Here is a 26075-nt window from a genome sequence, read left to right as displayed (position 1 = left end):
AAGAGTGTGGAAAATAATGAAGCTGTTTTTTGTTTTGTTTTTTTAATTTAAAAAAACGAAACAAAGAAACACACCCATAATTATGAGCATGAATACTACTGAAATGCTTCTAACTACATCTAACAAAAACAGCAATGCGAGGCATTACATGTGACTTCCACAAGAGACCAGGAGGGTTTGTTCTGTATAGAATAGAAAAATGAACACGCAGTTAATTATGTTACGTTTAATGAATTAAAGGTTTTCAGTGATGGCACTTTTAGGGTGATATACTTCTTATAGAATGAAGTAGGTTTTCCATAAATAAAGGGAAAAAAGTTCTATGAACTGATGAAAAACTGCAGCTGGCCAACCAAACGGCTTAGCCGGCTATTTTCTCTCAGCGCAAATTCTTAAGTTTTCAGTAGCTAGTATTCATACTGAGCTACATTTAGTTGTTTTTTTTTTTTTTTATGCCTCAGCCAGGGTTTTTTTTAAAAAATGTTTATTATGTATCCTGTATGCTGCATGCTTGCGCTGCCAGCAGGGGGCAACTCCTCCAGCTGCAAAGAGAAATTTAACAGTATAGAAGGCTATGGGGAAAAAATGACTTCACACTTGGTTTTTATCATTTTTGGACCTCAGCAAATGTTCCTAATTCGTATAGTCTTGTTAGTTTAAAGTCTAATTTAATATATTGTAGTTTTCATTTAAGAAATCATGGCCTCACAGTAAAACAGACAAAGCAGAGAATGCAGTAATGCGTGGCTTTCTTGTAATAGACAAATCACTACCATATTGGTGTGCATGATCCTTGGTTTCACAAGTACACCCTAACACCTTGTTTAGCATTTTGTCTGGTTTCCAAAGACCAACATGATGCCAAACTCAAGGCTTCAAAATAGCCCAATCAATGGATGATGTCAGAGTGGTTGTGTCCATCTTTTACTTACAGGCTATGGCAACAAAAAGTCAAAAGGTCTAAAACTTGAATTTATCAAGGTGACTAAAATCCATTTCAGGTCCATTATTTATCTGGTTATAATCAGAATGAGTGTCTTCATTTTCAACTTTACCGGCAAGGGTTAGCATTATAGTGTTGTGTGTGTAGCTTTACCCATGCTAAAGAACAAAAACATACAAAAAGAGCTTCGAGTCTTAATTCACACTACAAGCTTTTTCTTAAAAACACAGACAAAACAACCTCACAAGGTCACTACAAAGCTGTAGTTAAAAAAAAAAAAAGTCACAGGCATCATTTCTGCCCTGCCTCACCTCCTGTTTACCCGTTTTGTACTGCTGCCATCTGGTCAGAGGCACATGCTCCTTTTGGGCATCGCCGCTCTCACTGCACTCTAGACTCATTACAACTGCATCTCCTCATCTAAACTGTAAAGCAGCACATCTCACTGGTCTGAATCCATTATTACTCTGCAAGTAATGATAGTTTTGTTTGTATCCAAGTGAGTTTACGCTTTAGGGTCAAATAAATCTGAGATCTAATGCCACACTTTTTGTATTCTTCAATATTGAGTCATTGATCTTGCTACACGATCCAGTATTAAAAAGATTTATATTACTGACCGAGCCCGAATGCTGTTATTGTGAAGAAACTCATTTCCATAAGCTCATGTAAAATTAGATTTTACTTTATAAGATTTTTGATGGAAAAAAACAAAACAAAGCAAAACAAAACAAAGGTTACCTAGAAACCTTTCATTACGTGATGAGATGGCTGGGTAACAAAATCCATCTGAAAAAGCTTCTCTTTGATCAGACGTGTGATTGTGACATTTGTAGCAAAGGTTCCTGTCGGTACCTCCATCACTCTGTTTGGAATTTGCTCTTCAATCTGAATTTCAACAATCATTTTAGCCCAAGTTTTGCTCATCAAAGTTCCTGCTGCTGTCATTCTAATAATAATAAAAAAACCATGTTCCTTAAATGTGCCATCTCCTATTCAGAGAGAACTCTTCAATAAGCACCGCAGACACCTTAAGTTATTTCTGCTGGCTGTACATTTATGCAAATTTGAAGCAATATCCAGCCTGCTGAGTCTACTTATGTAACATTATGAAATTGACAGAAACTAGTTTACAACTTTGGTGTCAATACTCCTGTGCAGCCTTTTTGTTTGAGACTTTGTGGGTTTAGTTGCACGACAGCCAGTTATTACCTACACTCACCAAAACAATGCTACACTGTTGTGTCCAGCTCAATTCATTTGCATGCACAATGATTAAACTCCTGTATTTTGTTTCTTCTGTTGACTGCGTTTGTTCAGCTGGCTCTCTGCTGGAGAATAAATGAACAGTATAATCTTTATACTGTAAGTCAGTAACAGTTATATTTTGGGCCTGAGATTTCGCCCCTAGTGGTTTTCAATAGCTTCCTCTCAAACATCACACGACAAAATTAATCTGTTATTTCAGTTGCAGGAAGGCCAATCTTGAAGGCCAGAGGGATCAGAAATGCTGTTTTGTTGCTCCCTTGATAAATTGTTAATATCTCTGTCCTCCCACTGTGTTATCAGCACTTCACTGTGACTCTGCACCAAACTGAATCAAACCTCAGCCATCCGCAGTGACGGAAAGATCATTTCCTGCAGATAACGTCCTTTCTTTATTAAACTCTGATTACACCAGAGTTAATTAAAAATAAAAGTGGGCCATTAAAGGAATTAAGATTAAATGTATTATGATACAATTAGTGACAGTTAACAAATACACTTAGCGCTGAATTGAACATCCATTTATCTGCAACCCCCCCCCCCCCCCGGCTCAAAAAAACAAAACCCAAAAAACAAAAACAAAACAGTAACAGCAAAAATGCACAACAGAATGACTCATTTTTATGCACTCAGGTCATTTCTCAGCTAACTGAAATATGCAAAAGGCAGGAATTATGATAACACTGTAAATAATGGCTGGGAAAAAATAATCTTGGGTATTGTTGACAAGCCAGGATCCCACACTGGAGGAAGATGTTTTGTGTAACCTAACAAAAATTCTCCGTAAGTGCTAAAATCCTGCTCTGATGGAGGCACAAAAAAAAAAAAGAAAAAAGTTTTAAGCTTGTTTATATGGCCATATGGTGTTTTATGCATTATGTTTAGTTTTGTAGTTTTATGCATGTTACAGGAGATATTCTCAGCCATCGGGGGGAAAACTTAATCATATTATAGCACTGTAAAACAATGACAACTATGTAAGTGATTCTAAAAGTAAACTTAATAAAGAAATAAAAAAGGTCAAACTGACTTACCTCAAACTCTTCTGCAATCTTGGGTCCATCCAAGAACAGCCTGGTGCTGAGACAATCCACTGGGCCAAAGTTGGCTAAAAAGAGAGACATTGAAAAACTATTTTGGTTAAAAGCAGTCCTGAGTCCAGGTGACAGCACTTCAAGGTTCCAAGTTCAGCTCTCTGATCCAGGATCAGTAATCTTGATAACACTGGTTTATCTGGTTCTTCAAAACCACAAGAGAATTAGATCAGCCAAGCCAGATTCAGTCATCCAAGATGACAGCATGCTTTTGTGGTCACTCAAATAGGAACCATATTGATGCTGGAAACCACAATTAGTGAATCCACGATTCTAGGAATGAGAAACAGGATGGAGCAAGAGCTTCTGTTTAAGGGCTGTGAGAAATTTACTGAGATAATTCACAGTGAAGGTGAAATCACAAAAGCAGCAAAAACATGAAAGAAGGGGTGCTTAAAAAAAACAAAAACAAAAACTGTTGAATTAAAATGTGAAACAAAACCCTCTTTATGCACAAAAGTCAGTCACAAAGGTAACAGCACACCAAGAACATGAGAACAACACTTTCACTTTGAGGTATGCTGTATTTTTCTGCCAACTTGTCAGCTGACAAGTCAGCAGAACAATTATCTTCTGCTTTTAGGACGTGATGAATGCAGGCTTGCTGACAGGGTGCAGCAGTGCTAACGCAAGTACATCGGACATTCCTGCTGCTTGTGTCACATCACAGGTCTCTTGTAATTTAATTTTATTCATAACTGTTGAGGGACAGAGGGAGGAAATACATTTTTTTCCCCGTTAGCAAATTAGCCACACACATGATTCTCTCTCAATGTGAAGAAATGCATCTCTAAAAGTGAAGAATCAGAATGGAAGAGGATCTTGATATTCACCACCTGAGATCTTAGAGAGCCAACACCAGACTAAAGCTAACAATGCCCCAACTCCTCAAAGAATAATTCAATTCAGGTTAATCCAGGCAACGGCTTCAAACTGCTTCCAGCTAAATTTGATCCGTATGTAACCTTTATTGTTAAATTTGCTACATTAGTCTGTTCTTGCTCCAAGCTCTTGTCTTTAGACTACAATTTCTCTCCTCAAAACACAGCATAAAAACATTTCTACCAAATGGTTCGACTTTATGTTCAGTGTTCCCGACCCAAGTTTGGCTGGTACCAATTTCAAGCCCCAGCAGTAACACAAATGAGAATGACAGTGTCTGAGAGAATGAGACCACAGACCTAGACTTGTTTAATAAAACGGATGCAATTTGATTAAACACACATTTCAACCACTTAAATTACAAAAACAGAAGAAAGTCCAACCATCCATTCTCTTCCGCTTATCCTTTTCAGGGTCGTGGGGGGTTAGAGGCTATTCCAGCTGTCATAGGGTGAGAGGCAGGGTACACCCTGGACAGGTCACCAGTCTGTCGCAAGGCTAACACAGAGAGACAGACAACTACTCACACTCACAACTATGGGCACTTTAGAATCACCAGTTAACCAAACCCCACTAACTGCATGTCTTTGGACTGTGGGAGGAAACCAGAGTACCGGGAGAAAACCCACGCAAACACACTGAGAACTCCACACAGAAAGGCTTGGGCCAAGGTGGATCTGAACCCAGACCAGAACCCAGAGGCAGCAGCGCTAACCACCACACCACCGTGCTGCCCCAGAAAGACAAAGTCCTTCTCCTAAATTATAACAAATACCAAGATTATCCAGGCAGTCCACTCACCAGTAAATTCCTTGAACTCCTGGAACACCTTGGGGTACATGGCTGCTGACATCACATCCTCAGGGGTGATGTCATCACCATGTGCGGCTCGGAGCCCCTCTTCCAGGGCCTTGAAGTCCATAGGTGGCAGAGAGGCACCGGGTCGACCTTCAATGCGGGGAAGTGACTTCAGCACCTGAAACAGGAGGTTAAAACAGGAGGAGGAAATGAGAGGAACCAAGAGAAAAAAGATAAAAAGAAAAAAAAAAAGCAAAAGAGGGGAACAAACTATTTACTAAAACTTTCCATTTAAAGTCATATAGTCTTTCTGCATTTTTTTCCCCTCCATAACATCCCCATGGGAGGCTGAAGTATGTGAGATATATAAAGTGATGGTAAAACCTTCACATTGTACTTCCCAGTTATAGATAAAAGCTCCAACCTGTCAAAAACACTAAATTGACACAGAGAGAGAGTGAGAGGAGGAGGAAGACAGAGATACACTCGATGCTTTGAGGCACAAAGGAGGAGAAGAGCAGTAGAAATCGAAGAGAATGTCAAACTTATGGATGAAAGTTATTTTTAAATTTACATAAAAACAGCACCACTGTCGTGCCAAGCTCTTCAGTGATTTCCACTTTACTTATCGCCATCTCCCACTCTCCCTTATTCCAGCCAGTAAACTACCAACAGCCCATTAAACATGACTGCAGTGTTACATGTGACAAAAAAGCAGAACAATTTAAAGAAATGGAGCAGAGGCAATACACAGATGCTATATAAGACCAATGATCTGGCGCTTTATCTGCCCACACAGTTGTTGGGATCTGACAGCTTGTAGAGACAATTGATCTGGGGCAAATAATAATGTCTGGTGAAGAGATTATGTTAAGATACCGACAGTTCATCTAAAGGCCGCTGTAAAGAGTGGGAATCCTTGTTTTGCTTTTATTCTCATAGAAGTTTTTTTTAAACAAAGGCTCAGACATGAGAGGGAAATAAATGGATCTTCATACAAGTTTTAATCAGTCAGTGCTTTAGAAAAGGTTTCCTGAAGTATGCAAACAGAATAAGCTATTGGTAGACTGTGTTTTCAGTGCAGTGTGCATCAAATTAAGCAATCATACTGATCACGTCTCTGGTGCAGACATGTTACAGTCGTCATAAAAAGTACACGTGCTTTTATTTCTAAGGTTTTACATATCAGAACATAAAAATAATCTGCCCAGTTAAAATTATACTGTGTCATTTGTTTTGGTTTAGTTTTAAACAAACAGCGTGTGAAAATTAAATACATCCCATGATTCAATAGTTTATAGAATCACCTTTAACAGCAACAACTTAAATTGTTTTGTGCATGCGTTCATCAGTCTGTCACTCTGGAGGGATTCTGGCCCTCTCTTTTTTACAACACTGCTTCAGGTCATTGAGGTTTGTGGGTATTCGTTTATTCACAGCTCTCTTTCAGGTCCCAACAGTATTTCAGTCAGGCTGAGGTGTGGACTTTGACTGGGTCACTGCAGCACCTCTCTCTCTTTCAGCCATACTGTTGTAGATTTGCTGCCGTGGTTGGGATCATTGATCATTGACACAATTTAAGCCAAGCTTTATCTGTCAGACAGATGGCCTCACATTTGGCTCTAGAATACGTTTGTATACAGAGGAGCTCATAGTTGACTCAATGACTGCAAAAATGTCCAGGACCTGTAGCTGCAAAAAACAAAAAAAAAAAAGCCTAAGTTATCACCCCTCCACCACTGTGCTTGATAGCTGGTATGAGGTGTTTGTGCTGATATGCTGTGTTTGGCTTTTACCAAATGTGGTACTGGACATCTGACCATCTGGCCAAAGGACATTGTTTCAGAGGTCTTGTGATTTATTCAAAAGCAACTTTGTAAGCCTAAGCCGTGCTGCCATGTTCTTTTTAGAGAGAAGAAGCTCTCTCTCGGCAACCCTTCCAAACAAGCCACACTTGTTCAGTCTTTTTCTAACTGTGCTGTCATGAACTTTAACATGCTAACTGAGGCCCTGCAGAGTCTGAGATGAACTGTAGCTCTTGGGTTATTATTTTCAGTTTCTCTGAGCATTGCACGGTCTGACCCTGGGGTGAAGTTGCTGGGATTTCCACTCCTGGGAAGATTAGCAGCCGTCTTGAATGTTTTCCTCTTGTGAATAATCTCTCCAACTGCACAATAATGGACTTCAAATTGTTTGGAAATGGCCTCATAACCCCTCCCAGACTGATGGACACCATCAGTTGCTTCTCCAAGATCACTGCTGATGCCTTTCCTCCTCGGCATTGTGATAACACATCTGAATGCTCGAAACCAGCAAACTGCCAAAAATTCTCCTTTTATAGAGGTGCTCACACTTGCTGATGATCGATTAATCTAGTGTATTAGATTAGCAGCACCTGGCTGCTACTTACCCTCTTAATTCCCATGGCAGCAGTAATGGTGGTCTTAGTTTTTCACACACTTTCTGCATTTTGGCTTAGTTTCCGTTAAATAATGACAGTGTAATATGACACGTTTTATAGTTCATTTGATGTTGTATTTACCAGACTTTAAGACCTGTTAAACAGCTAATTTTTATTGTGTCCTGATATGTAAAACCTTAGAATTCAAAGAGTGGACTTTTTACCATGACTGTATATACATGTGTTACGTTTACTAATTTGTGTGCTGCTTCATATCTTCATAATATCAAGAGTGTGTGTGTGTGTGTGTGTGTGTGTGTGCACCCTGTGGAAATCTCTAGACAAAAAGCCCCAGTGCAATTCTATTAGTCACAGAGCTAACAGTTCAGAGATAGCTTACTCATTTGTGTGTGTGTGAGAAAGGCACTTCAAAAAGATAGCAGGTTCACTGGAGTCCCTGCTCATTACCGCAGCCTTCTCTGAGGATGTCCTTACACCTAAACTGGTTGATTGTTTAAGTGTGAGATGAAGACAGTGTGTGTGTCTGTGTGTTGCATTAACAAATGAAGGAAACTCTTCCTCCAAGGTTATATCTGCTGGTTCTCCACATTTTTGTGGAAACTCCTCAACATCACACTCACTGATTTCTCTCTCTCTTTTCAAGTATGCTCCTCTGAGGGATTTCCTGCATTTTTAATGATACTCATTTCTTTAATTCATTTTATTTCTGATGGTCTCATACATTTCTCATTCCTCTGTCTCACGATCCATACTCCCACCCTTTCGCTCGTCTCCCTTGACCCGTATCTTTTTAAGTTTCCCTCTGTCGTGTCCATCATTTGTGTCCACCCACACTGGATGAGGAAACAACTCAATTACCACTTTATGATTTAAAGGAATGAAAATAACTTTGTGACAGCCTTTGAGAAATTAATGAATGTGATATATTTATGGCATGCCTGTTCACCAACTAATTAACACCACCGAAGCGCCATTAAGGAAACGCTGCTGCTTCTTTGCTGATAGCATACAAATACGAACTTCAGCTACAGCATACAGATGGGGTCTGCATGTGTATGCTTACATGCATACAATAAAGATGAACTCAATGAGTGAAAAAGCAGGAAGCAAAGGTCAATAACTGAAGGCAAAGTACCCCAATAGACACGCGTGTTGGCTCTGCTTTCGAAAGATAATTTGATAAATGTTTTACTTTCTCTCCTTTAAACAAAATTGCATTCGCTCCATTTCATGCCTGACCCTAAGTTATGGAAATCAGTTATCCTGATATATGATGTGTGAATATCTGATTTGCGTCTCAGCTGTGCAGCTTCAACATAGGCAAATACAATAAGCACACAAATTAAAAACATATTGAAAGTGATCTGTGGTGCTTATTATTTAACTGAGTTTGGGTGGTGTGTGGGGGGGTGTTTGTCCATTAAAAACTGAGGGTGGACTGCCAGGGTATGAATATCAGGAGATTTAGAGGATGAGTCAGATTTTCTGGCTGAGATGAGAATCTCACTGCAGTTGTATTGAGGATTTGCTCAGTACACACTATAATGCAACCTGCCGCTCTGACAATTGTTTAAATAAAATGGTGTCTCTCAGAAAATTATTTTTGCATTATTTGGAATGTAAATATCCCCTTATACAAGAGAACATAAAGTGTCACTTTAGCTTCCCTTCAGTGGGAATGCTGACAAACAAAAGAGCAAACCTGAGGACATAACAGCTCAGTCTTTTTTTTCTTTTTGTTTTTTTTTAAATGGTAATGATTCACTTGACACACCATTTAAAAACACGAGACATCGATACACCATCACAAATGAATCAGGCAGCAGACGGATGAGTTGTTTATATCAAAAATCAGAAAAAATCTCTGTCAATGTCTGGACTGCACGCAAAGCCCCATGACAAACATCTGATCGTGTTATTTCCCAGAGCAACGAGAAGAGAGGCAGGAGGACGAGTGATGGTTTCACTTGGGCAAACAAAGAAGGGGAAGGATGGGAGGGAGAATCAGCGACTGCAGAGCCAAACGCTAACACAAATGAGAGATCGTTTAAGATACGACTACGCGATGAACTGAGGAAAAACCTGGAAGAAATGACTTGACCGGTGGGGAAATACACGAAGGCATTTAAGGCTCTGCAAAAATGTTGCTGAAAATTAACTTTAACTGTACATGTGCACACATACTGTTAACATGATGGGTGGAAAAGTTAAATACTAATACAAGTATAAAAAAAAAATTCAGAAATGTCAACTAGCCATAATGTCAACAACATTTAGGGAAAATTTGACATTTTTTTAATCGTCTGTTCTTGCAGCTCCCAAGGAGCCGTCACGCTGGGGCCCCCCGATGTGTTCGTGCTCATGAGGAGACGAGAGAAGTAGATAGCAACCAAAAAAAAAAAAAAGTTTTCAACTTGTGCCAGATGAGATTAAGCGTGCGACAAAATTTGATTGTTTGCATGTGCGTAACTGCATATGCAACTTTAATAAAGCTCTCTGGGCCGTTTTACAAAAAAGGTACAAGTGAAGAAGGATGTCAACAGCAAAGATTAAAGAGCGAGTTATTTTGTGATCTAAATTGCTACTGCGTTTCCATTTATCCAAGTATGTGTAAGATGGGGAAGTTGGACTGTTTTCAAGTGTAAATGAATGCTTTCATAGAAAACCCTATTTAAAAAAAAAAAAAAAAATGGATGTGTATACACAGACCAAACATCAGTACCTTAGATCTGAACGGCTCAGGGAACCCTCCATGTGGTATTCCGATGTATCCCTGCAGGAACTCGACGACAGACAGGGGAAAGGACAACTCGTCTGCTCTCTCCTCCACCTCTGCCCTGGTCAGGTTGTTCTGCACCATGAACTGGGCCAGGTCACCCACGATCTTTGAGGAAGGAGTCACCTAACAAAGACAAAGAAGTCTGAGCACTAGTAGTATTTGTTTTTGGCATTATTAAACCCCTTCTTGGATTTAAAAAAAAAAAAAAAAATGTTATTAGCACGCTGTACTCTTCAGTTAGATATTTCTATTTCATCACAGCCTGTGCACAAGATATCAGTATAGCCTCTGCACACAGATTAGCTCAGTTTGCTTAGGACAAGGAGAGCTGCTATTATTCAGTGGGCCTTTTAAGCTGACAAAAATCAGCATGCATAGAGAAAAGAAAAAAAAAAACAACTTGGAAATATATTCAGGGAAATACAGCATTTTTTCACGGGGTAATGGTTTAATCTTCCTTTCTGCAAAAAAGTAGAAGCTGTTGCAGTTGTCTGACAGGCTACACCGTTTCCCCCCATCAAGTCCTCCTGTCAGCAGCGCGCAGGTATTACTGCACAGCCACGGTGATTTCAGCAAAAGAGAAGTGGTCACAGAGTGTTTGCTTTAATGAAGATGCTGTCTACAAAGATTAAGCACAAAGAGACGCAGAGAAAGGGAAATGAAAAGATGTTTACTTCTGCACACAGTCTCTTTAGTCATCTGATTTAGTCTGCTATGTGAAAACAGAATGAACCTGAAAACGAGGAGAGAAGAAGAAAGAGTGCAGAAAACATTCATTAAAATCACACGTATTCACTCTTTCATTATTTATAATGGCATATCATTATGGTAATAGCGATCCCTATTAGCATAATGGTGATAGGTAGAGTCTCAGACTGTGAACGGGACACTGGCGCAAATATCAATTGCACACATTACTCTTATTGTAATGATTGGAGACACAAATTTAAGGCTTCCTGTTGACTTCCATCTGGTACTTGGGCCATTAAAGTGAGAAAGGGGTCAATTAACATGACCCACCAACTTTCTGTCTCAAACACACGCTCCGGTTTATACTCGTGCTTAATCCTCAACATTTTATTATCCATTAGGAAAAGCCTACAAGCATCGACAGCTGAAGGAGTGGAGCATGCGAGAACTAGGCCCACATTTCACACAAAGCCTATTTCTGAGGCAATTAGAGCACTCAAAAGGAGGGAGAAGAAAGGGAGAAAATGGATGAACAAATATAGATTACGTTGACATTCCCAGAGGAATCCCCAAACAAAGACCTTGACACCTATTTCTCAAAGAAGTGATACCAAAATTATTGAAAGTGAGAAATACAGCACACACATCCCCCTCTGGGATTACTACAGCCTCCTGGGATTTGGGTGTTTGTTAGGCTGGCTGAGCTTGTGAGATCACTTTATTCTTTCAACAACTACAGTCCACTGTGTGTGTGTTTAAGTGCTTTTGGGCTTTAGAGATGACAAAAACCCATCATTTCATGACGACCTGCTATAAAAATCAGTGGAATCATCAGTGGAAACAACAGTATTAAATTGTTCATTGCTGCACTTTTAGATCCACCAAGCATATCCTGGATACAGTGTTAAAAAGTCTTTGGTCAAAAAAAAGTCCTGCTGGGCTTTTAAAAGTGTCTCAAAAAGCTCCGCCCACTGGGCAACTTTACTGTAACAAACAGATGAGATCTGGGGTTTTTTTGTTTTTGTTTTTTTTAAAAACAAAAACAAAAAACATTTCAGTGCAATTAGAAGCTAAATCTCAAGAACAGCCCCTGGACACCCGTTAAAGTCCAAAACCAGTTGGAGAATTTTCAAGGACGTGCATTTTCCCAGCAAGACAGGAAACAAGATGCAAGAAATGCACCTCCCTTCAGCTTTCCCTGCCATAACACCTGCAGTTCAGATGGACAGGGTTTGTGAATGGAGGGGTTATTGATACACTGCTTTTACACAATGACTGCTTACAGAGATTTGAGCGAATTGTTAATATACGTCATTAACTTTGTTGACATGTGAAACAAAAGCACACTGATGAGTTACTTAAAATCTATCAAACACGAGAAAGCAGCAAGGCTGCATTCGCAGTGTGCAGTCACACAATCTCAGTGTTTCCCGTCTCATTTTTCTCCTCTTTTCACTGCACAGGTGTCACCCTTCTTTCTTTATTATCCATCTTCAAGAGACACCCTTCTTACTTCCTCCCTCCCTCCCTCGCTATCTTAACCTTCTGTCTTTACTCTAAAAGCCAGCATGTTAGATTTTTACTCTTTCTTCATGAATCAACTTGGTCCCATTCCCATCCCTCTTCTCTCTAGTCCGTCTGCCAAATATTTCCTTTTCCTTGATCCACAGTAACATCAAGAGTGTTACTCTCATTATCAATCTCTGTTGATGAATCACCCACCTCCAACTCTCTCTGGATGCCTCACACACAGGAGAAAAAAAAAAAAAAATCATATTTTCAGGAGTATATGAGCTATATATGATGTGTGAGCTTTTCTATATTTTTAGACGGGGAGTGAAGAAAAAAAAAAAAATCACATCCTGGTGGGGTTCGAAAAATCTGATTTCCTCTGTTCCTGTGTGAAGCTGAGCTCAGACTCTTGGGCTGCTGATCGCTCTCAGTCTTACTGATAAGATGGTGTCTTTATGTCACTACTTTAGGAGGGAGTTTAGCTTTTGACTGGACTGACATAAGTAATCAGCTTCTTGAGCCTCTGAACAAAATGCACTGCAGTAGAATACGCAAGCTGTTATCTTTTCTCTGACAAGACCAAGAAACAGGGCGCTAAGCCAGACTTCTTGAAAGCTGACAGTGCTAAACACTGCACCGCGGTGCATGTACATCTTATTCAACCCCAGAAACCTTGAGATTTACTGGAGTTCTTTCTCTGGGGAAAAAAAACAACAAAAAAAAAACATACCTGGACCAGGCTGGATCAAAATTTTTAACAATCCGTTTTCAGATATGAATATAGAAATCTGATCCATTTGAGACGCTGCATTACATTTCAGAGCATCACTAAAAAACAGGCTTTATTCTGGGGAGCAGAAGCTTCTGGATACATTTTCACGGGTATCCCATCAGTAGCTGAGATGGTGGAGAAACTGACCCACTTACCGACACTGCCATTCGAGTCACACTGTGGCAAGGCTAAAAATAAGAAAAATATAGGCACTTAATGTTCTATACCTAGCATTACTGTTGTATGGCTACAGTGCTGAATGATTTATACTAGACATATTTTATATTCTGTTACCCAAAGCTACTTTGGAGACTGAATAGGGAGATTAAATTAGCTCCTGCCATTTCTGCCTCTCTCCCATAAATGCTTTTATCAGAAATTAATGCCGATTAATCCAAATTAAGGCACTCATTATCACATCGGAGACACAAGAGCTGTTCCACCCTCACCCACCTCCAGCGGCTCTCTGTTCCCACCACCTCCGTGTTCCTTTCCTCTCTTCCGCCTTCTGTCCATCTTTCTCACTTCCACTAATGTACAGCCCTCACTAAGTGGTCCTGCATGACTTCACACCCCTGGCAAACAGAACTCTGGTACAGTGGCACGTTTGAATGTGTGGCAGAGATTTTGTGTGTGCTTGCATGTGTCTGTGTACTTTGCTCAAATTTGTTTGGAAATGCAACTCTATCCAAACCTGAATTACCCTAAATAGCGTAGGATTATAACAGCCAGAGCAGCGTGTGCGCATCTGTTTCATGGGGGGGGGGGGGGGGGGGGGGGGGGCAAATGCAACAAAAACACATACACTACCCAGCCATGCTAGGAGCAGAGTGAAGAATGGTACCCGTCAGGAGGGGAGGAGACTGGAGAGAGGAGTGATAACGAGAGGCTTAGAGAAGAAGGGGAAGGGGAGAAACGATAGAAAGATTAGAGATACACGAAGGAAGTCTAACTGAAATGAAGAAAGGTGGGAGGCAGCGAGGACAGAGGAGATAAGGCCAAATGAAACTGGAGAGTGAGAGTAGGGAGAGATGGCAGACGGGGTGATGAAGAGTGGTGCAGGAAGACTAAGAGGGAGAAATAAAGAGATGGATGGATTAACTGAGTGGAGGAGAGAAGTAGACAGACAAGAGCAATAGACATCTGCAGCCCCACAGGCAATACAAGGAGGTGGTCCACCTCCAAGTATGAGAGACTGAGTGTGTTTTGAGACGGGGAGGTGAGGAGATACGTGCTTGTAATTGCAAGAGAAACGTGACAGAGTAAGGGAGGAAGACGGAGCACAATCATAAATACATATACAAGTTGTCCTCTTTCCAATGACAAACTCAGCCGCTAGAGCCATCTATTCATGTATGTTTTCTTTGTTGCTAGATTCTTCCATTGCTTCAGTAAATATGTCCTCCAGCAAAATCAACAACAAGTGGAATTAGCACTAGGCAAGACCACTTTTTAATCTTCTGACCAAGAAGGTTTGTCAGCTCTGCTGCTACATATACTGTGGTCTGTGCAAAGGCAGTACCAGGAGGCCAACGAGGGACTGACATCAACCAATCATCAACCAACCAAGAAAATCTTGCCCCTCTATTCTCCAGCTGTTCAGCATTTTCAGGGTCCAGCTTAGCACCCCCTCCTTTCAGAGAACAGCACTGTATTTTATCACATGCACCCTTTTAAAATTGAGATTACTGATACTTATGCTGTATGTGATATATACATAAAAAACACAGCATAAACCTAATCCTAGTGTAGGTGTCATATTTAGTAGAGTTAATTGGAACCTGGATCGTTAAACAGACTTTAAATTATCCCACATGCAAATTAAAGAATGGTTCACGAGCAGCAAGAGATTTGATCTGATCTTTCTGAACTGAATGGTCATTAACGCATAGGAAAACTAATGAGACACTTTTAAACCTGTTTATAATTAAATCAAGTCTATGGATTAAGGGAGATTTGTAGAACTGTCACTGGGTACTCGGCGGGCAATGCAATGATTATACTGAGCTGCACATCTGGAATTAATATTAAGCTAAGAAACTGTTAGGCTTATGAACATTTCATGAAAGTCTCCCAGATTCCCGAGCCGGGTTTGATGTCGTCTGGTATTGAGCGAGAAGCCCATGAGCTTAAGTCCAGGCTTTTCCTTTCATTTCTAATGATGCAGTTTTGTAAGTTCAGACACATCCTGTACAAATCTCTTCATTTCTTACTTCAGAACATGACACCAACTGCAGGAAAACATGAATTAATAGACTTGGCAAAGTAAACAATCTCTTTAATGCAAATCACTTTTATGTAAATGCTTTGAAGATAAAACATTTAACTTTTTTTTTATCTCAAATAATTAGATCTGTGTTCTTGATTAAATGAGGAAAGTATCCCCATTTCTCCTTCACTGACAGCACTAAACTTCAAAGATAAGGCGCTTGCTACGGTACGTGTGGGCATATACTTTAGGTGCTCTGCTTACTGCCAGTGCAGGATGTGCTGTGTGCTCCATGTCTATATCTGACAAGCACACTCCTTCTCCCTTATCGACAAGCCAGCAGTGTGAGAGACATAGCCAATGTCGAGCTAACAGGATACAACAGAGAGCATAGCAGGGCCCATAGGCACATTAAGCCAACATTGGCTTGTGCAGTGAAGCCCGCAGAGTCTTAATTGAATTGATAGAAAGCATGGGCAGAGGCTAGGGGATGTCGGGGGGGGGGGGGGATTGATGAGAAAAACAGAGAGAGGGGGAGAGAATATTAGGGGGAAGGGACTGGAGAAGGAAAATTGAGAGACAAAGAAAATTTAAAAAAAAAAGTGAGAAGGAGGCAGTAAAGTAATGGGGAATCCATGCGAGCATGTCTAGGGTGAGAGAAAGCAAAATAAGAAAGATGGCTGGGGAATAAATGTGAAAAGCAGCAATGGAATGGAGAACGGAACAAAAGGAAAGTGAGAGGGAGGCTTGATAATGAAAGAAAATGCAAAAGAACAAATACATAATCACAGAGTGAGGAAACAAAATGGGAGAGACACAGGAATTAATGAAAGATGAGCGGGGGAGGAAAAAAAAAAAGTAGGCAGGAGGTCAGTGCAGGCAGAGAATGACGGTGTTCCAGCACAAATTCCTGCCCATGACTACAATTAGTGATGGCTGATGTTATCTTAAATCCACCTGGTAAATGAGAGGATAAATAAGCCTAATGCAGGCTAGCTTGGAAAAGATAAACAAGTCTAGTGAGGGAAATGACAAAGCTATAAAAAGTTGGGCACACAAAATTACTCTCAGAGGGAAAGGAAGCCGGGGAAAGTCAAATATGCCGTTGCACTGAAAGTGAATTCAGACTGCACAGAACAATGGATGCGCCTAACTTAATCTGGGACTGCTTGGCTCAGCCTGGCAGGAGCAGTCAGTGTGAGCCAGGCCAATGAAAGTATATCGAAAACTAATTTGCAACTGATTTCTCAGCAGGAAATTCATGTGAACTTAGATATAATGTATTAACGAATGAGCAAAGTGAAAGATCATTAACGTTGCAAATGTGCTTGACCTTGTGCTTGCAATTGCAGCTACTCGTTTCCACAATCCTACTTTATACTGCTCAGTTTAAGAAGATAATAACACGAACCATTAAAGCTGATGCTCCTAAATCACGGACTTTCCAATGCAGTCTTATCTGCCACGTTAAATTAGGATTTTCTGGCATCAGTAACTGCAGCTGGGTGACGAGGCCACTATCATCACTGACTCTGCAGGCACCTTTGTTGTACTGTATTGCTGGTAAACTAAATTAAAGCTGAACCTGCACAGCTTGTTGAGGAAAATAAAGAGCAATTTGGGACGCGGAGTCTCCATGTCTCACCTTAATAAGGTCTCCTAGTAGTTTGTTGGCTTCAGCATAGGCCTTCTTCACCTCCTTGAACTTATTGCCCAGTCCCATACTGTGAGCCTGCAAAAGACCAAATGGCACCATGAATGAACTGAGTAAACAATTTATTATTCCCAATTTAAGAGAAAAATCAAGAAATGCTGGACAAGCCGGTGCAGTCCCGTAGCTGAATGTGTGTAGTGACCTAAAGCTTTTAAACTTGGGAAAAACAGTCCTGTGGTTTTAGTCACTTTGTAATCATCTGTTCCATTTTTCAGAGTGTGACACGGCAGACGCTTGTTTGTATTGTGGCATACAGCATTTATAAATAAGCATCATTTTTATTTGAGTTTCTGAGCCAGTGCAGTCATCTGCACTGGCTCATTTTAGTCACATTTCTTGCATCTCTGCGAGCTTTGAACATACAAACACAGACATAAAAAAAAAAAAGAAAAAAAGGCATTTTTGAAAAAGAGTGTCTCACACAAACTTGTTCAGGGATGTGAGGAAAAAACTATGAGAAATTCAGAATATTTTTGTTTTCACATTGTTAAAAAATGTCAACACTCTTCACATTAAACTGTCAATTCAAGTTAAACTTAAGCACAACCATGCCTACAATGGCAACAGATGATATCTGATGTTAGACTGAGCTAATATTGTCAGATGCAGAGAACCTATTCTCCATTCTAAGTTAAAAAGGTACAAACCCAATTCCAAAAGGTTGGGATGCTGTGTAAAATGCAAATACAGACAGAATGCAAGGGACAAGGATGAAAAATCAATATTGGATACCCGCGATCTTCAGGCCCTCAGGCGGCACTGAATTAAAAACAGGCATGATTCTGTCATGGAGACTGCATGGGCTCTCAAACACTCCCAGAAATCACTGTCTGTGACCACAGTTCACCGTGCCATCCACAGATTCAGGTAAAAGCTCCAACATGCAAAAAACAGACTCTCATATGTGAGCGTGAGCCAGAAACACCACCACCTACTCTGGACCAAAGCTCACTGAAAACGGTCTAAGGCAAGTGGAAAACTGTACCGCGGTCAGAAAAATTTTTTAATTATTTTTGGAAAACAGACGCCTCAACAGAGGAGAGGGATCATTCAACTTGCTATCAGTGCTCAGTTCAAAAGCCTGCATATCTGATGGTATGGGAGTGCATTAGTGCCTATGGAACTGGCAGCTTGCACATCTGGAAAGGCACAGTCAATGTTGAAAGGTACGTACAGGTGTTAAAGAAACACGCTCCCATCCAGGCATCGTCTTTTTTCAGGGAAGGCCTTGCATATTTCAGCAAAACAATGCTAAACCACATACTGCAGCTATTACAACAACATGGCCCCATAGTAGAAGAGGCCAGGTGCTGACCTGGCCCACCTGCAGTCCACACCAAATGTTTTCATGATGCACCAATGAAAAACATTTGGCTCATCATGAAGTGAAAAATAAGACCAAGACGACCCAGGGCTGTTGAGCAGCTAGAACAACTTTCCTCTGCTGCTCTCCTCAGTCCCCAGATGTTTATGGATTATTAAAAGAAGAGGGGATGCTACACGGTGGTAAACACTAATATTTTTCTTAAAATGGTACATTTTTACCATTTAAACATTTAATACATGTTCTGTGTTCTATTCTGAATCAAATATGGGTTTGAGATTTGCAAACCACTGCATTCTGTTTTATTTACATTTGACAGCATCAAAACGTTTTTGGAAGTGGCTTTTTACAATGCAGCAGTCAAATGTATTTAGCTTTGAAATCATTCACCGACACACTGGCAAAACAATATAGCAGCTCCGTGCACCTGGAAGTGAAGGTTGGTGTACTGTCCTCCGGGTATCTCGTTCTCATAGACGTCAGCATTTCCAGATTTCATGGTGGCAGTGCAGTCAAACGGTGCATACAGGCCTCTGGCTACTTCCCAGTACTCACTGTAGTCAAACACCTTCTCCAGAGAAATGCCTGCAAAAGTACAACACAGTGAACTGACATCAAATCAGTGGTCGCTGCACACATTTAGTTATGCGACTTGATGTACGATAAAATGGCTTTGCTAAAATGTTTATTGCTTTCAGTGTAGAAAACTAACATGTCATAAGGGAAGAAGACTTAGAAATTAAAGAATTAAAAGCTCAAATTGAATCATTTGAGTTTTTAATAATGAACTTGGGTTCTATTATACACTCACTTGCCACTTATCAGGTACACCTGTTCAACTACACGTTAATGCAAATATCTAATGATCCAATCACAGGACAACCTGCTGAAGTTCAAACTGAAGAAAGGTGATAAAAGTCACTGAACATGGTGTTGTTGGTGCCAGATGTTTTTTACAGAAACTGCTGATCCAATAATAAACTCTCTCTATAGCACATATCTAAAGCTGAGTTATAAGGGCCTCACTGAATTTAGAAAGAAAAAGAAAAAAAAAATAGTAGCATTAAAAATATTAATGCATAAAATAAGTGAGATCTACACAACCATCTGTGGGGTTTACAGAAAATGGTCAGAAAAAGAAAACATCCAGTGAGCAGCAGTTCTCTGGGTGAAAATGTGCAGTTGATTTCTGAGGTCAGAGGAGAATGGCCAGACTGCTTCGAGCTGCTAGGAAGTCAACAGCAACTCAAACAACCACTTGTTACAACCGAGGTATGCAGAAGCATCTCTGAATGCACAACATGTTGAACCTTGAAGCAGATAGGAGTTTCTGCTGCTGTAGCCCATCAGCCAAGTACGGGAAACCGAGGATACAATTCTCCATGGACTCACCAACACTGGACAACAGGAAACTGGAAAAACATTGCCTGGTCTGACGAGCTCGAATTTTGACATTCAGACGGTTGGGTCAAAATTTGGTGTAAACAATATGAAAGCATGGTTCCATACTACCTTGTATCAACAGTTCAGGCTGCTGGTGGTGTAATGGTGTGGGGGATATTTTTCTTGACACAGTTTGAGCCCCTTAGTACAAACTAAGCATGGTTTAAATGCCACATCCTACCTAAGTATTGTAGCTGACCATGTCCATCCCTTTATTTATTTATTTTTTTTTTTTTTCCATGTCCATCCCTTTATGACCACAGTGTGGCAATCTCCTGATGGCTGCTTTCAGCAGGATAACGTGGCTTGTTACAGTACTCTCAAATGGCCTCCACAGTCGCAAGATCTGTCTATTAGAGCACTTTTGGGAAACTTTTGGGTGGAACGGGAGATTCACATCATGGATCTATAGACAGCAAATCTGCAGCAACTGTGTGATGTCAACATGGATCAAAATCTGAGGAATGTCTCCAGCACCTTGTTGAATCTGTGCCGTGAGGAATGAACGCAGCTCTGAAAGCAAAAGGGGGTCCAACACGGTACTAGCAAGGGGCATGAAGTGGCTGGTGAGTGTAAATGCATCCTGCTTTACTGTAAATGACATTATGGCTTATCTCCACTTCTGAAAAGAGTGAAATGTGATTAATTACAAATACAGATGAGCCATGAGTGAAGTTTATCTGAATCAGTCATATCTACAAATGGTAAATGGACTAGTTCTTATATAGTGCTTTTCTACTCCAGCTGAGCACTCAATGCGCTTCATACAACACCTTTGCATTTATCCATTCACACACACATTCATACTCTGACGGTTCAGTATCTTGCCCAAGGATACTTTGGCATGCAGACTAGAGCAGCCAGGAATCAAACCACCAACCTTCCAATTAGTAGATGACCTGCTCTACCTCCTGAGCCACAGCCACCCCTACAACTTGTGCATAGTGCCAACTAGTCAACTGTGGTCTCATGATGTTGATGCTAATGCATAATGTTTAACCAATCATGTACTTATGGATGCATCTCAGTCAGCACAGTACAGAGTACAGATTCTTACGCTCAGCTGTCTGAAGCACATGTAGCTGAGCAGCATCACAACAAAGGAGAAGATAGTGTGGAGAGGAGCTGTGTCTTCATGGTAAGTTTCCATCAGGTATCCAGTATCCATCAGGTTTTTACAATGTACTGCCCACAAACTCTTCTAAGACGTGCATTGCAGGGTAGTATTATACCTAGTTTTCCTATTGTGTAAATTGCACTGACTGTAAGCATGCCTGAACAGTCTCAGTCTTTTAATCTAGTCTTTGGTACATCAAAGCTGCTTGTTAAATCACTGATATTTTGAGATCTTTTAAAAAAAAACAAAAAAAAAAAAAAAACATTTGTTGCTCATATTTATGGCATTTTGTTGCTGCCGCTTAAGGTGTGCTAAAGCAGATTATCTGAAATTCCTTTAATACCATGATAGAAATGGCAGTAACACTGAGCTTTTGGCCAGTGATGACAAAAATCAGCCCTATTAATGAGCCAAACTTGTTACTGCAGCAGCTGAGACACAAGCCTGTACTTTTGAGATCGAACGAGTCCATACTCCAAAGTGTTTGTGTGCTGAAACTGATCTTGGCGGGTAAATGGAGATACTGTGAAATTAATGTGAAATTAATGTGCATGTTGTTGCTCCTCAAATTCAACTGTCTGCCAAGTCAGGCAGTAATTGGGTCCATTTTCCCTTTTTGTTCCTGACCACTTTTTAAAAAAAAATTTTTTTTTTTAAATATTTCATTTATGCTTCCATTTTGAAATGATAGTTTGGGTTTTATACAGTACAGGGACATTATATTCATCAGCCAAGGCTGATTCAAAGGTCAGCTTAGGTGAATCTTCTCCTCGCCAACACCAGCTGCAGCTGAACCTCTACACTCAACTTGATGCATGTGGAGCTTTTAGTTGGTTGCAAGTTTAAACCATCTAATTATTAGTAGCAGTAACAAAGTTCACTCAGGTGAAGACAAAGATCCCTGCACCTATTAAAAAAAAAAAAGAAAAAAATGGATACAACAAAGATACAGGACTTCTCTGTAGCCATAGTAACTCTCTCACTTCCTGTCTGTGTGAGAAGAGCGAGGGCTCCTGAGTTCTCAGTGTTTTGAAACCAGATGGATGAGGGGGTTGATCTCAATGAGAAACCAAAGGACACTGCATCCTCATCCAGCAGCAACTTCTCAATCACAAGGTAGCCCCGTCCCAAAAGCATGTCCTGATATATGATACTTTCTGACATCGATGGGAACCAGAACGTACATAATTAACATTGTTTTAGTAAATAAGACTGAGATCATAAACCCATCAAGCAACTGTCCGCTCAGAGCAGGAGGGTTTCTTCTTTTAGATGGTCTAAAGTCCTGACTTAACTGGCAGAGTATTTTGGCAGCAGTGCAATACGAATCTTAGCTAATGTAAAGTCTGGCAGGACTCTGTATGCCAAGTAGGTTAATTCATATGCTAGCCTCTCTTTTTCAAGTCATAACTTAATAATTGGGCTAAATGGTATATTTCTCCCTTCTGTAACACTCCTGCAGGGGATTAACAGACTGACTGACCAAAGAACCCCGTGTGACTAATGGTCTGACCTTATCAACTCAAGCAGTGGTTCAAAGTCATTTTTTAAACTGGTTTTAATTACTTGCTAAAAATAGTGTGACACTAGATATTGTTTAAAAATAACCACATACACACACACACACACACACACACTGGAAGAAGGTGATAATGAAAGTTGAAAATATCTCCATCTTACAAACTAACATTAAATGAAACTGACCCGAGGGCAACTTCAAGTATTTAGGAGGACTCTGCAATAACAGAGTTGAACAATGACAGTTTTACTGTAAGACATTTAAAGTAGTGAGATCTTCCTGGTGACTTCATCTAAAATCCAGTTTTTCAAACATCTTCACACCCACCCTGCCCCCTCTCTTGAGACCTCACAACCTGACCATAAACCTGCTTTTGCTTTACTGACGACAATGTTATAAACTTCCTATAAAGTGGTTAATCTGACATCCGTAACTATGTTAATAAAAAGGTATAAAAACAGGACCATATTAACGCACGCAGATGACTGTTCTTGTTGGACCACCCACAGTCCAGTCACTGATGATTTGGTTAAATGGTGTGATGAGTCCCATCTTTAAACATATCTAAGACTAAAGATATGATGAGTGATTTTAGAAAGAGGTCATGTGCTCAGTCTAAAGATCTCGATTCAAAGCTGAACTTCGAGGCAAACTGTGAAGCTGCGTACAAAAAAAAGGGCACCAGCATTTGCCGTGTTTGAAGAAACTCATTTTCAACTCGACAAACCCACGATGATTATATTGTTTTTCTGTTTGGGTCTGTCTCATCCTTTTCCTTAATGTCATGGTTTGGATATGCATCTGTAACGAACAGAAACTTGCTCAAATTGTTAAATGGTCTGATTGATGAGCCACAGCTGAACCCAGCACCCCCGTACAGCAGACAGAGCGGTTGCACAGTGAGTTTTAGAAAAAAGAAGAAAAAAAAAAAAAAAAAAACAGTATAAAAACAGCTTTGTTCCCAGAAGCCATCACTCAGATAAATCATATTTTTGCTATCATACATGATGCTTTGTGGATCCTCTGTTACTGAAGAAATAAATAAAGTATGTTATTCTTATCTGTCGTCTATGTTTGCTTTGAAAATGTGCATGCGGGACTGACTCACTGCAGACCAAATCTGCCTACGGGTACAAATAAAGTTACCTGAACCTGAAAATATAATCCATTGTAACAGTTTCCAGTATGTTAAAAATACTTTCAATTCAATTTATTGTATCATAAGGTTTGTTCAGGTTAACTGTTCTGCAGATGTGATACTTCAGAGATACATTAAAATTGTTTTTTGAATTAAATAATTAAATCATTGCTGCACGAAAGTTCCAACATACTGACTGAATAATGCTGTGACATGTTAATGTTTGAATACTTCTTTTGCACACATGATTTATTTGATTTCGCCTTTCAGTTTCTTTGGTCATGATGAAAGGAAGACTGTGGATTATTCTTACCAGAATTAAGCTGATCATAGAAAACAGATTTCATTTCTTCAAGGATTTAGGGTGTGGAGTCCAAATTGCTGCAAACGCCTTAAACCACACTTCAACTAGACCAGTGTGGTAAAAGCACTGATCACTCAACTCTTATTGCTTGGCTCTTAACCTCTTTCTCTTAGCTCCTACCTCTTAACTCTTCCCCTTTTACTCTGTTTGACGCCCAGTGTTTCTTATCTACAACTACTTTAAAGTATTTAATTTACAGAAATGACTATTTGGACTTTTTGGTCCCCGATGTTTGTGATCACATTTAATTATTGCTCAATGTAGCACATAAAGCTTTTCTTTATTTCTGAATAAGTTAAATAGCTACCCCACAATTCAGAGTCTAAATCAACAACAGCTGCTTCCCTGCTGTGTGCCAACATCATCTGGCTGAACCTGCTCAGTCCACTCCAGCCAGACTGTCTGAAAGATCCCCACAAATTGGGATGTGCAGACCTGCTCCATCCCCACGATAGCTGCCCAACCTGCAGAGAGGCGTTCTGACCCAAGCCAACCTGTGACTTCAGCAGCAGGCAAAGCAAACAACTTCAGCTGCCTTATGATCCAACTGATATCTCTGGCTCTCTGAAGACAATGAGAAAATAATGGTCTGAAACAATCTAAATTACTTTGAGTTGGAATTAAGAAACCCAGGTAATAATCTGGTAACATCTTCATTTAACCCACGTCGTTCATAAACTGTATAAGAAGCTTATATTAAAAATAAGTAAATAACACACAAAAAGAGGGCTAGAACCTTTTTCCATAACTGAATAATGGGGATTCTTTTGCTCCACTGCTTATGCACCCATGGGAACACACATGTCCATAGATCACTCATACAGATGGCTGCTTGGTAGTGACAAAGTGCCATCAACATTCAGCTCATTAGCAGCACAAAAATCACTAAGGGAGGATACAGACAGACAGATGCATGCTTTTGCTTTCATTAATCTATACACACATTCTGTACACTGACACAGATATCCGCAGTTGTAAAATGGCAGTCTTAACCACATGAGACTGGCTGATAAGACAAAGAACGCCTGTGAAGATGCAAAGTTGAAGACAGATGACACAATAAGGTTGTGGGAGGAAAAAAAAAATTACTTCAACGAGTTGGTGTAACAGGGTGAACAAGCTTAACGTCTCTGCTCACCTGCCTTCTTGTCTGGGCTCAGTTGTGAGTGTGTGGGGTTTGACTCCCTTTATATCTTCTGTGCAGAATGTGCGCTGTTTGTTGCTTGAAAAAATGTAATAAATTAAATCCAAGCATGATGCACAAGAGAAGGCAGCAAATGCATTGTCAAATGAAAAAAAAAACCCATGGGGACCATTTTAATGTGTCATCATTCAGCTGCATAACTATGTGTGAATATGTATGACACGGTACAGTATGTGCACACGTCTTGGCTTACTGCATAAGCAAAGTGACAGCATAAAGACAAATGAATTAAGCACAGATGCAATGCTTTGCCATTTCTCTGGGACAAAGGAGATACCATGGGAGATTTTGAGAGAAGAAGGGAAAGGACAAACAGAGGGGGGAGTTGAAGGAAGTGAAGTAGGCATGGCAAGTGCTGTTAATTGCTTTGTCACTGAGTGAGAGGGAAGGAAGGGGAGGATGACGGTGGAGAGACAATGCGAAAGAAAGGGGAATAATAGGAAAAGGCATAAGAGCAGAGAGAGGGTGGGAGATAGAACAGACAGTGCACACTGCACAGATTACTGCCTTGAAACGGAGATGGGAGAAAGACGGGAGGGAGTAAAGAGAAGCAGTAAACAGACTAAGGTCAGTAAGGTATGGAAGTATCCGAGGCAGTGCTGTTTCTGATTACAAATGTAGTTACAATAGGCAAACAGAGATGGACAGAGGCATGGAATCACGCAGCGATGAAAAGGAGACACGAGCCCAAGATGACAGGTATAAAAGAAGTTGGATGCGAGAGGGAATCGTGTATGCATAATGCATAGAACCAGGGTCACCCCAGGAAAGTGCGCACAAATGTGAGTGAGACAGTCTGCAAATTGAAATTCCACGAATAACCTGAGAGACTTGAGAAACTCTGGCTCTTGAGTAATGACCTTGTCTTTCTCTTCTCACTTTTCC

General features: G+C 40.3%; 1 protein-coding gene across 1 annotated transcript in view; it reads right to left on the bottom strand.

Moving 5' to 3' along the window:
• The window catches only part of pcxb (pyruvate carboxylase b), a 309723-nt gene that overhangs the window by 18275 nt on the left and 265373 nt on the right, over nt 1-26075 (bottom strand). Inside the window, exons 20-24 of the mRNA XM_030722659.1 lie at nt 18833-18990; nt 17013-17099; nt 10128-10307; nt 4987-5161; nt 3244-3317 (exon numbers count right to left, since the gene is read on the bottom strand). Coding sequence (XP_030578519.1) covers nt 3244-3317; nt 4987-5161; nt 10128-10307; nt 17013-17099; nt 18833-18990 — 674 coding nt within the window. The remainder of the gene's footprint in view (nt 1-3243; nt 3318-4986; nt 5162-10127; nt 10308-17012; nt 17100-18832; nt 18991-26075) is intronic.

Source organism: Archocentrus centrarchus (assembly GCF_007364275.1).
Source record: "Archocentrus centrarchus isolate MPI-CPG fArcCen1 chromosome 18 unlocalized genomic scaffold, fArcCen1 scaffold_23_ctg1, whole genome shotgun sequence".
Taxonomy (NCBI): Eukaryota; Metazoa; Chordata; class Actinopteri; order Cichliformes; family Cichlidae; genus Archocentrus; species Archocentrus centrarchus.
Note: the sequence above shows the minus strand (reverse complement) of the source record. Positions and strands in the feature narration are given on the sequence as shown.